The sequence below is a fragment of the Octopus sinensis genome, linkage group LG5 (assembly GCF_006345805.1).
Source record: "Octopus sinensis linkage group LG5, ASM634580v1, whole genome shotgun sequence".
Lineage (NCBI taxonomy): Eukaryota > Metazoa > Mollusca > Cephalopoda > Octopoda > Octopodidae > Octopus > Octopus sinensis.
In genome coordinates this window covers 64,618,039-64,631,166 of record NC_043001.1, presented here as the reverse complement: position 1 = coordinate 64,631,166, position 13,128 = coordinate 64,618,039, and the positions used below count along the sequence as shown (strand labels likewise).

The 13,128-nt window shown below is 34.7% G+C and overlaps 1 protein-coding gene across 3 annotated transcripts in view; it reads right to left on the bottom strand.

The window, feature by feature from the left end:
* Positions 1–13,128, bottom strand: part of LOC115212167 (HORMA domain-containing protein 1-like) — a 557,209-nt gene that overhangs the window by 180,741 nt on the left and 363,340 nt on the right. For all 3 annotated transcript variants that reach the window (XM_036502711.1, XM_036502710.1, XM_036502712.1), the window contains one exon: positions 1,080–1,145. In XM_036502711.1, the coding sequence (XP_036358604.1) occupies positions 1,080–1,145 (66 nt within the window). The remainder of the gene's footprint in view (positions 1–1,079; positions 1,146–13,128) is intronic.

Sequence of the window (13,128 nt, the reverse complement as noted above, 5' to 3'; positions counted from 1 at the left end):
GCATTTACACAGCACCAGCATGGGTGTGTTTACACAGCACCTGAAAGGACAAGCCTGTATGTGTGGAAGACAGCAATTTTACTTAGCTTGATGCATCTTATCAAGTACAGGAAATCGCCACATTTCTTGGTCTCTTATTTCCTGATCCTTTCTCACCACTTTGTCCCATGTCTTCCTGGGCCCACCCATTCCACAGGTATCCTCTACAATTAGGGCTCAGCACTTCTTTATGCAGCTGTCCTTATCCATACACATCACATGACCAAACCAGTAAAATCGCTTTCTTGCACATAACATCTGATGTTTCTTATACCCAGTTTTCCTCTTAAATCATTTACACTCTGTTGTGCATACACACTGACTTTACCCATCCAGTAGAGCATGCTAGCTTTATTTCATTCAAGCCATCGCAAGTCCTCTGTAGTCAAAGCCCATGTTCCACTGCATTGTAACATAGCTGCATGTACACAGGCATCATACAATCTGCCTTTCACTCTGAGGGAGAGGCCTTTAGTTACTAACAAAGGTAGAAGCTCTCTGAATTTTGTCCAGCCTGTTCTTATTCTAGCAACTACACTTTCAGAACTTCTACCACTGCTAACTTGGTCTCCTAGGTAACAAGTTAACTACTAATTCTAATGATCCCCAGAGCATTTGAGGGAGTCTATTGTCTGTGCATTTTTAGTGCTTATTGTACCTGCACATCTGCTACTCGCAAAGACTATATTTTCAGTTAACCGTCCTGTGATACCACTACACCTCTTATGCATCCAAAGCTCGCACTAGGTACAACATATGGAGTTTCTACTAACACCCTTTTTACATATTGGGCAAGGCCATCTCCCAGAAGAGACTTGTGAGATGTCTATTTTCCTACTTACTAGGACTTTGGTTTTTGCTAAATTAACTCTAAGGTCCTTAGATTCCAGGCCTTGTTTCCACACCTGAAATTTCTTCACTTGGCCAGATTTCTTTTTTCTTTATTCCTGATGGCAGGAAACAGCTCAATGTATGATAATGACAGCAACAATTTGAGTTTAATCTTAAAAATATGTATTTAAGAAAATTGTAGAGCTTACCTGTAAACTTGTTGGAGATAATTTCATCAAACTTGAATCTGTTGGATTCTTTCCCTCAAATCCTGGCTATAATATTTTTAAAAAGTTACATTATAAATATTTCCCTTTTCAAGAATTAAAAGTAAGTCTAAATATTTCTTCTGAATAAAAATGAGAATTTTAAAGAATTAGTGTACATGTTAGCAATAAAAATACCATAAATTTAATAAGTAAGTAAAAATAAATGTTAGTTAGAAACATAAAAACATTATTTTACTACTTGCATGACAACCTATCAAAGATAATAAATGATTCAACCTGAAATTGGTTAGTAGTATGGCCATGCTGACGCAGCTGCTTTCATATGTGTTTCTTTCAGTGATGTAGGTTCATCTGGAAACTTTCACACTATCCAAGTATAGGTTGATTGTTTGAATTTATTGACATAAAGTACCTGTAGATCTTTTATAGTTTTTGGCAACATGTTCCAAAATTTTTCAGAGGTGATAATCATCCCCAAATGTGATCATGGGTATAACATATCTTATCTATTAGAGAAAAGGTAGAGCACTTGCTAATATTTACATATTACACTGGGGAATGTGGTTGTCATTGTCTGCTGTTGGAGACATGTTTCCCAGTAAATTTGGGGTGTTGATTTCAAAAATGAAATCTGTTTTGCTCTATCACATCAAGATTTTTCACAAACTCTGGCCACTTTTCAGCATTTCCAGTATTATCATCATTTCTAAGGATAGATTTAGATGAAACCAAATCTATCCTAGGAAATGATGTATGGAGCTTGACATAACTTTGAAAACATCGTTTTCAATATCATTTAAAGTAAATACATCTACAAAAGTGTAAACAAGGTTATGATTTAAATAGCTTCAGTAAATAAAAAGTATTAAACTTGAACAACTTACACTATTTTCAATATAACCAGTGTAAAATGCCATGATGATGACAGAAATATCATCTATACAATTAGATCTTAATAAACAACACATTTCTGTGGTTCTTGACATCATACATGTCTCATATTTGTGGAATTTGCTTACAAATATGCCCACACTATGTTTGATTAAGTGTGACCATCACTGCAAACCAGGTGAGACATGTTTTGTTGAACCTGTAAATAGTTCCTATGAAAATTGGTATTTTAATTGCACCTTTAATGTTTTAATTGTGAGATCACAAGGGTCAAGGTCATCTTTTGTCAAGCATGGTCAAAAATCTAAAGGAAAAACTTCATGGTATGTATGTTCTTTATGAAACTTTGCATCTGTTTACTTTATAACTGTTGACAATTCTAAAAATGCTTTTCTGGGGTGACAAATGTTTTGTATTTCAGAAATATGGCCAGTTGTAAGAGAAAAAAATGCAAAAATAACCCTGATATCTTCTGCTATATTTGTGGATGTTACACTTTACCCATTCAGTGAAACAAAATCACAGATTTTGTAAAGAAAGCTGATCTTAATTACTTTGGAATACAACTGGGTGATCAAGACAAATCCTGGCCAACCTATATAATGTTTAACCCTTTAGCATTCACATTAGTTTGTCAAATGTAATATTTATTCCTTTTGAATTACACATGCATTATCTTATAGCTTTGAGATTTCAATAAAGGGATTATTTACTTTTAGTATGACATTGTAGGGTAAGTGTGAGAGACTGCATTTCGCCAGTTTGAACATATAACAAATAGAATATTTTGGCTAAATATGGCTGGTTTAAATGTTAAAGGGTTAAAACATTCTTTGAAACACTGAAACAGTGACTGTTTCAAATACTTAAGCAGTAAGTTTCCAGCTTTATCTTGTGAAAAAACTATGATTGGTGTGTTTGACAGGACTCAGATTGGGTAACTGTTGCAGGATGAGCAGGTTTTTGGAGAACAACGTCTGGCACTGAAAAGAAGCATGGAATACTTTTGTTGCAGTCATATTTGGTTTCCAAGGAAACAGGAAGTCATCAAATTATGAAGAACTTGTGCAGACCTTATTAAACAGTTTTCAAGCACTGGTCTGCAACATGAGTGCATTTCCTACACAGTCATCTGAACTACTTCCCTGAAAATCATAGTGCAATAAGTGATGAGCAAGGAGAAAGACTCCACTAAGACATTGAGACCATGGAGACAAGGTATCAAGGCATGTGGAACACAAACATGATGGCTGACTACTGCTGGTCTCTACAAAGCAGCAAAGAGGAAGTTCACTCCTTGAGTAGCTGAAACACCAGTTTGATAGAAATATCTACCCTAAAATGTGTAATTAAACATTTTGTGTAATATATTTGTTAAACAATAAAAAGTACTATTGGTTTGTGTTAGTTTTGTATTTCAGTATTGAATTTAAAGGCAAAATTGACATTTTTTTTATTAAAAAAAAAAAGAAATTCCTGTTTAATAAAAAACTTGATGTAATGAATATTTCTGAGGGCATTTCTGATCCCAGCACTATTAGGTAATTGTAAAAAGCAAGACAACTAAAAAGTTTTTTGAAAATGTTCCCCACTGTTATCAATAAAATAATAAAATTATAAAATATAATTGTGCTTATTCAGAGAGTAAGCTGTAGAAAAAACAACTGAACATGATAGAAGAAAACTGAATGTAGTTTTGAAATCAGCATACCAATTTTAGTTGATAATATAGTTTCTTTGGGATACTTAATTAATTACATAAAGGCCCTTATAAATACTAAGATCAGGAGGGTGGAACACTATAGGAAAAGGGATAAACAGATTAATTACTAAAACCATGATGAAATCTGACCAACTAGGCAGGAAAATTCATATGGATAGTATACTAACTCTGTGTAGCAAACTAACTAACTAACTATACCATATAGCTTTTATTATATTATAATATATGCAATGTACTTTAATTTCCAAACTAAAAATATTAAAAGTAAGTTTCCATCAAATTCAGTTCAAGCATAAGACCTATAAAGTGCTACTTTTGAAAATATTTAAAAGTACAGGTGACACTATGTATGCATGATACCCTAAGGACTAATCTATTGTTAATCAGGTTGCACTTATCTTTATGTTTAAAAATTTCATATGTTTGCATAGAGCACAGCTCACACCCATATCTACTATTTCTATAAGGCTGCACTTTTCTTATTATTTCCCATTTAAGGCTAAACCCAATTCTGCTTTCCTTCAATTCCCAAATCTTACTAGATAATGACATACAATTCACCTTATGCTGAAGTTTAAAAGAGGAAATGCGATTGTACAGACGTTTTTTCATAGTAATCGAGCAACCAATAAAATTACTAGTTGTAGTTATCATTGTACGTTTTTTCATAGTAATCAAACAATCAATAAATTTACTTGTACATTTATAAATTACGTTCTGGGTAAGACATCAGCCTAATAATGGACAGTGGGATTTAACTGTACAATTGCAACTAGGAGAAATTATTAGTATTATTAAAATTCATATTATTATTATTAATATTTTCACTATTAATATTTCTATTATCAAGTACGTTCTGTTCACGTCTGTTATTATCTACCCTCCCCCTTAATCATAGTATCATTTAAATCTGCCTCTGCATCAATAGGCATACCAATAATTTCCATGCTCTTTTATAGGCAGTGGAACTACAATCTATTTTGTTTATATTAGAAGTATTACCACTGTCACTTCTATTTTCCACTTCATCATTAATATTACTATTCTCATTTTGGGGGTTTACGTTATAGTTGACAGTACTATTATTATTATCATTATTATTATTATTATTATTATTATTATTATTATTATTATTATTATTACTATTATTATTATTATTATCAACTCTGGCTAATTTTATATTCTTCTTATTTAATCTAGCTATGATGGGAAGAGTAGAATACGAGATTCTGTCTTACGTAAAAAAATTCTATTATATCTATGGGAAATAGGGAAGTGTTTTCTAAAATAGCCATAAATTTCATATATATGTTTGTGGATAAGGCACAGTTAGGGATATTGAACCAGATGAAGTTCTTACCTTCAAATTTATGGTGTAAGGGTGGGATCTACCTGTCTTATCCCTGCTCTCTCGAATCATACCTTGATTAATAGGTATGTTTATATTTCCAGTAGATTTCATATCTATGTAGGGAGGAGTAACCAATACTTTCCCATCACTACTTTTATTATCTAACCTAAGCTTCATTCCCGTTTTAATATCCCATCTCCTGTTGAAGCTTATTCTATTATTATTTAAATTGTTAGGTTTGTAGGATGCTTTTTCATTTGGTATTCTTTCACAACTAAGTAAGTTAGTAGTTCTATTACTCAAACTATCATTATTTCCACTATTAAAAGGTGCTGAACTTTCAGGACTAAGAAAAGTAATTTCCTGGTCATATCCTGCCTTAGACAAAGCAACATTGTAGTGGTAGGAATGGGTATAAAAAATATCATTATTTGATAATTTAGTAATTCTCCTAGCAATACTTTTAACTACCGATTTTAACACATTGGGGGGGGGGGTGATTTGATAATTTGCTCATGTATCTTGTAACCTCACCTGGTTTCCTATAGGGATGGTATAAGAATTAATGTCTAAAGTAGTATCTAAAAAATTTACTACCTTTGTGCCATATTCATATGTAATACCTAAGTTAAAGCTTTCAAAAAATTTTCTAATTCTTTTTCTCATTCTTTCTATGACTGATTTGTTGTTGCTAGGGATGATAAATATTCTTTCTTTCTTTTATTCTTTTACTTGTTTCAGTCATTTTTGACTGCGGCCAGCAACTCGACCCCGGGACTTATTCTTTTGTAAGCCCAGTACTTATTCTATCGATCTCTTTTGCCAAACCACTAAGTAACGGGGACATAAACACACCAGCATCGGTTGTCAAGCAATGCCAGGGGGACAAACACAGACACACAAACATACACATGCATACATATATATATATACATATATACGACAGGCTTCTTTCAGTTTCCGTCTACCAGATCCACTCACAAGGCTTTGGTCGGCCCGAGGCTATAGTAGAAGACGCTTGCCCAACATGCCACGCAGGGGGACTGAACCCAGAACCATGTGGTTGGTAAACAAGCTACCAACCACACAGCCACTCCTGCGCCTATGGAGCATCATCTTTAATATAAACCACCCTGTAATTCAGAGATTTCTCTATTGAGGCACCTTAAAAGGTACATACCAACTAGGTTAGTGATTTTAGCCGAGTCACTCAAGCCCATAACTATACCAAAGTTTTCGGGGGTATCAGCCCTAGTCCAAAGTTTACCCTCAAATTCTATGATAGTTCTTCTAGCTAAAAGAATAATGTCGATTTTATCCCTTGTTATAAGAGAGAGGTTTTTAGCAAAAATTAGAGATTTGTTGAGAAGAATAGCCCCTATTCTTCTCAACAAATAAAGGAATTTATTAGATCATACTGGAATAATAACTGTTAATGTCAAATTGAATTAAAAAAATAATTACTTATGTTATCAATGGATTTAAACCAATGTATTACTTCATCTGTATCAAACCATAATTTGAGAGCTAGGTTGGGAATTATAAGGGGTAGTATATTATCCAGAATAGATTTGCTAAATTGACCAATATTGGACTTAGTCGGGCAAATTTGTCTTACAGTAGGATTATCATGGAAGTTCTTGTGGTCTTTTAGGTTAATCATTGGTTCACTTGATTTTAAGGGTTCTGTTCTGTCTGTTAAGTCATATTCTATCATAACTTCTTTAATTTTTAAATTAATGTTTGATAGATTCTTTTTCGATATTATTTTATATTTAGCGTTGAGTTCCTTCATTACTAGTTTCCTATAGGTGGTATAGGTAAGTCTATATAAGTTTACAGTTTTATCTGCTGGGACCAGAATTCCTGGTTTGTTATGCAACGATTTAATAAATTCCTTTAGTTTCCTCAGATATAAGTATTTTCTAAGTGGGTGTTCTTTGAATTTTTGATTTTAATCACCTTATTTTGAAACTGTATGGATAATACTGTACTAAATTCTAGTGCCTCAACTTAAGTACCTAATTCATCTTAATCTAAATTTTTGCTTTTATATATGTTAATATGTCACTTAGGCTTAGCGAGACTAATAACCTGATGTAGAACTCAATATCTTTATGGTACAGAACACAATGTTATATGAGTATAAATGGTAATAGAAACAAAGAGATGACACCAGAAAAACTAAATGTTATGTAATGAACTTTATTACCTTACAGCTGTTTTAGCTATAAGAAGTGGTGGACTCTTAGTTAAATACCAGTATAATATCCTATAGCTTCATCAAAACCTTGATTGTGAAGTGCACTTCAATTGGGAAAGTTACATTTTCAGAACATATAGGCATAATGAGTGAGAAAGTTTATGTTGATAGCTATGGACAGTTCTACCCCAAGGTAGGAAAAAAGTATGCAAATATACACTTGTACTTAAGATAGAATTAGAAATGAGATATATGGGTACATGTGCACACTAATTCATGTACATATATATATATATGCACACAGGTATACACACACACACATATGAGATGTTCATTAAAGATTTCCCCTGACACACTTTCCAAGGACTGGGATGCATAAACACACACACACACACATATATATACAGATATATACACATATACACACACAAAAAAGATATACAAAAACTCATAGCCATATGTAACATGCATACATACACATTATTTAATATTAAATATTCCATATAAAGGTAAAAATTAATTACTTATTTAAAGTATCTATATTCATATTCCTATTTATCATGTGCACCAAAATTTATACAAATATATAAAGAAATTTTAAAAAATTACATAAACACATCAAAGTTCACATCCCTACAAACATATATACACCCAAATATATATGTTTATAATTTAAAATGGCTATCTAGACATAGAATATATTCATTTCATATATAATGAAACAGGTATGTTTTCTTATATATAACATTTACTTTTAAACGTGTATAGTTATAATCAATATTAGTCTGTTAACATCCTGTTAGATTATTCTGGGTATTAAACCATTATACTGTATATGTATATTTAGTTGATATTCTTCTATTATAATGCCTGCTATTACCTATTATCTTAATATATTCAATTCTATCTATAGTTCAAAACTAGGGTTTAAATTTATATTTATTATAATTTTTAAGTAACATCAAATTCATTAATACATAATTTAAGTTCATTAGATTGTCTAAATTCAATAAATAGATAATTATTTATATGCTTACAAGAAAAAACATTTTTTATTTCTCAAGATAATAATGTTTTCTTTTCCTTTCATTATTTTATAATTTTCTTCTAAGCATAATCTACAGAATTTAGGGTTAATTTTATAACTAGGTGCATTTGCTAATATCTTCCACTCAATTGTGTAAATAACTTTATTTCTTTTCAGGTGCCATATTATACTATATATATATGAGACCCCCTTCGGTCACGACATTGACCATGAGATTGCACCTAGAAAGTTACCCTCCCAGGCACAAGTCCGGGCAAGGTTGTTTATGGAAGACCAGCAGTCACGCATGCATACCGGCCTCCCCTTTCCATGCCACCAGTGTTATCCAAGGGAAAGGCAAAGGCCGATACAACTTGGCACCTGTGATGTTGCAACTCATTTCTACAGCTGAGTGAACTGGAGCAACGTGAAATGAAGTGTTGCTCAAGAACACAACATGCAGCCTGGTCCGGGATTCGAGCTCACAACCTCACAACTCTAACCACTGAGTCATGTGACTTCACATATATATATATATATATACATGTACAGAGAAAAAAATTACATATAAATATATATATATATATATATAGTTAATCCAAACATGAACAAAAAGAAAACACACCAATGCGAGGATGTGGAACAAGTATAGTGTTATTGGACGCTCAGGAAAGGAAAGAAAGAAGGAGGATTTAACGTTTCGAGCAGGGCTCTTAGTCAGAAACATAGAAAAAGGAAAGGTCCAAGGGAAGACAGAGAAAGAAAATCGCCAACGATACATATGCAGTCACATATTGAAATTATATATATACATGTACAGAGAAAAAAGTGTACAGAGATATTTCTAGATAATTCTATATATCATCATCATCAATTAATGTCCATATCCATCCTGGCATGGGTTGGATGGTTTGACCAGGGCTGGCAAGCTGGAAGACTGCATCAGACCCCAGTTTGATTTTATATGATTTCTAGGGCTGGATGCCTTCCCTAATGCCAACCACTGCAAGAGTTTAATGGGTGCTTTTACGTGCCACTGATATGGGTGCTATTTGCGTGATACCACTATTTGCCATGACTGTGATTTTGCTTGGCTTGATAGGTCATTTTTCCAGCACGACATAATGCCAAACGTCTAGGTCATTGCCTCCATGAGGCCTAATACTTGAAAGGAGCTCAGCCACTTTCCTCCATGAAGCTCAATACCCAAAAGGTGCTTTTTATTTGCCACCAGTATGAGTTCTAGTTACACCAGCATCAGCCACATGACACCAGCATTAGCAACAACTACAATTTCACTTGGCTTGACAGGTCTTCTCAAACACAGCATATTGCCAAAGGTCTTGGTCATTAGTCATTGCTTCTGTGAGGCCTGAAGTTCGAAGATCCTGCTTCACCACCTTGTCCCATGTCTACCACAGATTCCCTCCACAGGTAGAGATTGGCACTTCTTTACACAGCTGTCCTCATCCATATGCATCACATGACCATACCAGTGCAGTCGTCTCTCTTGCACACCACATCTGATGCCTCTTATGCCCAATGTTTCTCACAAAATGGTTACATTCTGTTGAACATGCACACTAACATTGCACATCCAGAGAAGCATACTGGCTTCCTTTCCTTCAAGCCTACACATATTCTTGGCTGTCACAGCCCATGTTTGACTGCTATGTAGCATAGCTGTACACACACAGGCATCATACAATTTGTCTTTTACTCTGAGAGAGAGGCCCTTTGTTGCCAGTGGAGGTAGGAGCTCTCTGAACTTTTCCCAGCCTAATCTTATTCTCACAGCTATGCTTTTGGAGCATCCACCACCACTACTAACTTGGTCACCTAGATAAGGTAAGCTATCTACTAACTCTAGCTTACCCCACTGGCAATTGATGGAGTCTATTTTCTGTACATTTTTGGTGTTTATTGTACCTGTGCATCTTCCAAACACAAACACTATTTTCCCTGTTAATCTTCCTCTGATATTGCTGCACCTCTTATGTGTCCAAAGCTTACACTGGGTACATCTTATGGAATTTCTACCCATGCCTTTTCAACAAATTCAGCAGGGTCAGCTACCTGAAGGAATTTGTGATTTGTCTGCCTTCTTACTAAGATTTTGATTTTTGCCAGGTTAATTCAAAGGCTCTTTGATTCTAGACATTGCTTCCATACCTGAAACTTCTTTTCTAGTTCTGGTAGTGATTCAGCTACAAGAACAAGTCATCAGCATGGAGGAGCTCCCAGAGGTAGCCCGTCTTAAATTCCTGTTATTGCCTGGAGGACTATGATGAGCAAGAGGGGGCTGAGGGCTGATCCTTGGTGAATCCCTACTTGTGCCCCGAATGCTTTGCTGTACTCATTGCCAATCCTCACCTTACTGGTAGCGTCCCTGTACATGACTTGTATGGCCCTCACTAACAACTCGTCTATCTCTAGTTTCCACCATGACCACCAAATTAGGGATTGGGGGACCCTGTTAAAGGCTTTCTCCAAGTCAACAAAAGCCAGGTACAGAGGTTTATCTTTGGCTAGGTATTTCTCCTGCAGCTGCCTTACCAGAAATATATATTTCTTTACTACCCACAAGGGGCTAAACACAGAGGGGACAAACAAGGACAGACAAAGGGATTAAGTCGACTACATCGACCCCAGTGCGTAACTGGTACTTAATTTATCGACCCCGAAAGGATGAAAGGCAAAGTCGACCTCGGCGGAATTTGAACTCGGAACGTAACGACAGACGAAATACGGCTACGAATTTCGCCCGGCGTACTAACGTTTCTACCAGCTCGCCGCCTTACCAGAAATATAGCATAGTAGTGCTTCTCCCTGGCACAAAACCAAATTGCATCTCATCTAGACTAACTCTCTCCCTAATGTGTTGGGCTATGACCCTCTCCATAACTTTCATCACCTCATCCAACAATTTGATACCTTTGCAATTATTTCTATCTAAAGCATCATCTTTACTTTTGTAGCAATTTACTATGGGTATGACTCCTTCATGAACCAGCTGATATACAATATGGGTGACTAGACCATAACTCACACTGCAAAATATTTTAAGCATCTCAGTGTTGATTCCTGATGGGCCGGGAGCTTTCCTTGTCTTCATATCTTTAGTTGCTTTATCTACCATGGAACTGTCGATTCAGGTAGCTGGTTCCTCTATTGGGTCAATATCTGGCAGACTCTCCTCCTCTTATACATTCTCCACATTCAGCAGTCCTTCATAATGGTATTTCCAAGCCTCTTTCTTTGCAGAATCATTAAATGCACATGTGCCATTATCCATGTGAACACATTTCTCTCCCATGACATTACATTCAAATGAATGACCAGGTAGCAGGAAAGACAAACAACAACATAAGAGATAAAACTTAAACCAAAGAATAACCTAAAGGAAAAAAATAATAATAACACTACCAATGAGGAAGGAACAAGTGGCACCAATGATTTATGTGATTTAAATGATGAAGCTCAAAAGATTTTAGATGAGTTGCAGGAAGTAATGAGTAAAGAAATAAGAAAAAGATTACCAGCATTAAAAATTATCAACAGAAGGAAGCTGCTAGATATGACTAGGAAAGTATATTCTGTTGTTAGTAGGATAGATACTAAAAATATAGGAGACACTCACTTATTGATGTATGCAGGAGGGGTAGTAATTACTAAAGATTAAATATTTCATGAGGCAAGATTAAAAAAAGAGCAAATGTGGAAAAGGAAATTACAAAATAAATTGAAGACTTTAAGACAAGATTTGAGTAGAATAGAAGCTTGGAAACTGAACAAGTTAGGAAACACAAGATTCAAATCTTTTCTTGAGAAAAGATACTTAGTCAAAGAGAAAGGATTTGGGACAGTTATAAAAAGTTGAAACAGCATATGATAGCAGTAGCATGTAGTCATAGAAGAGTTGAAACAGCATATGATAGCAGTAGCATCTATTCTTTTCTGATATCTGGAAGATACCAGAAAAGAATAGATCAGTATCAACAGAATAGATTATTTGAGACAGACCAGAGATTTTACAACCAAATAAATAGTGGAGAAGAAAATACTGACGATGAGAAACCTAACACAGAAGAAGTTAGAAAGTTCTGGAGTAATATTTGGGATAAGCCAATCAATCATAATGGAGATGCAGTATGGTTAAAGAAAGTAAGGGAAAAAGTAGTGAGTGAGAAGCAGCTAGATCTAAGACTAACTAGTGCATTAATGAGTAAAGTGTTAGGGTAAATGCCAAATTGGAAGGACCCAGAACAAGATTTAGTTCAAGAGTACTGGTTAAAGAAATTCAGTAGTTTACATGGGAAGCTTAGGGAACAACTTCAGGATTGTTTAATGGAGGAATAATACCAGTTTGGATGACTAGATGGAAAACAATACTCCTTATGAAAGATAAAAGGAAGGGTAATACAGCTAGCAATTGTAAACCAATTACTTGCTTACTATTAGTGAGGAAGCTGTTAACGAATGCATTCACAAAGCATTTACAAGAACCTTGACAACCAGAATTTACTGCCAGAAGAACAGAAAGGTTGCAGGAAGAAGGCTAGAAGAACACATGATCTATTGTGCAAAGACAAAAGTTCTAAATGAAGTAAAAGCTAGAAAGAAAAATTTAACAATAGCATGGATAGATTATAAGAAAGCCTATGACATGATCCCACACTCATAGATAAGTGAACATTTAAGTATATTCAGTATAGCAGATAACATAAGAGAATTCATTACCTTTAGTATGAAGGAATGGAAAGTAGATCTCTACTCAGGTGAGAAGTTCTTAGGGAAAATTAATATCAAGAGAGGAATTTTCCAAGGAGACTC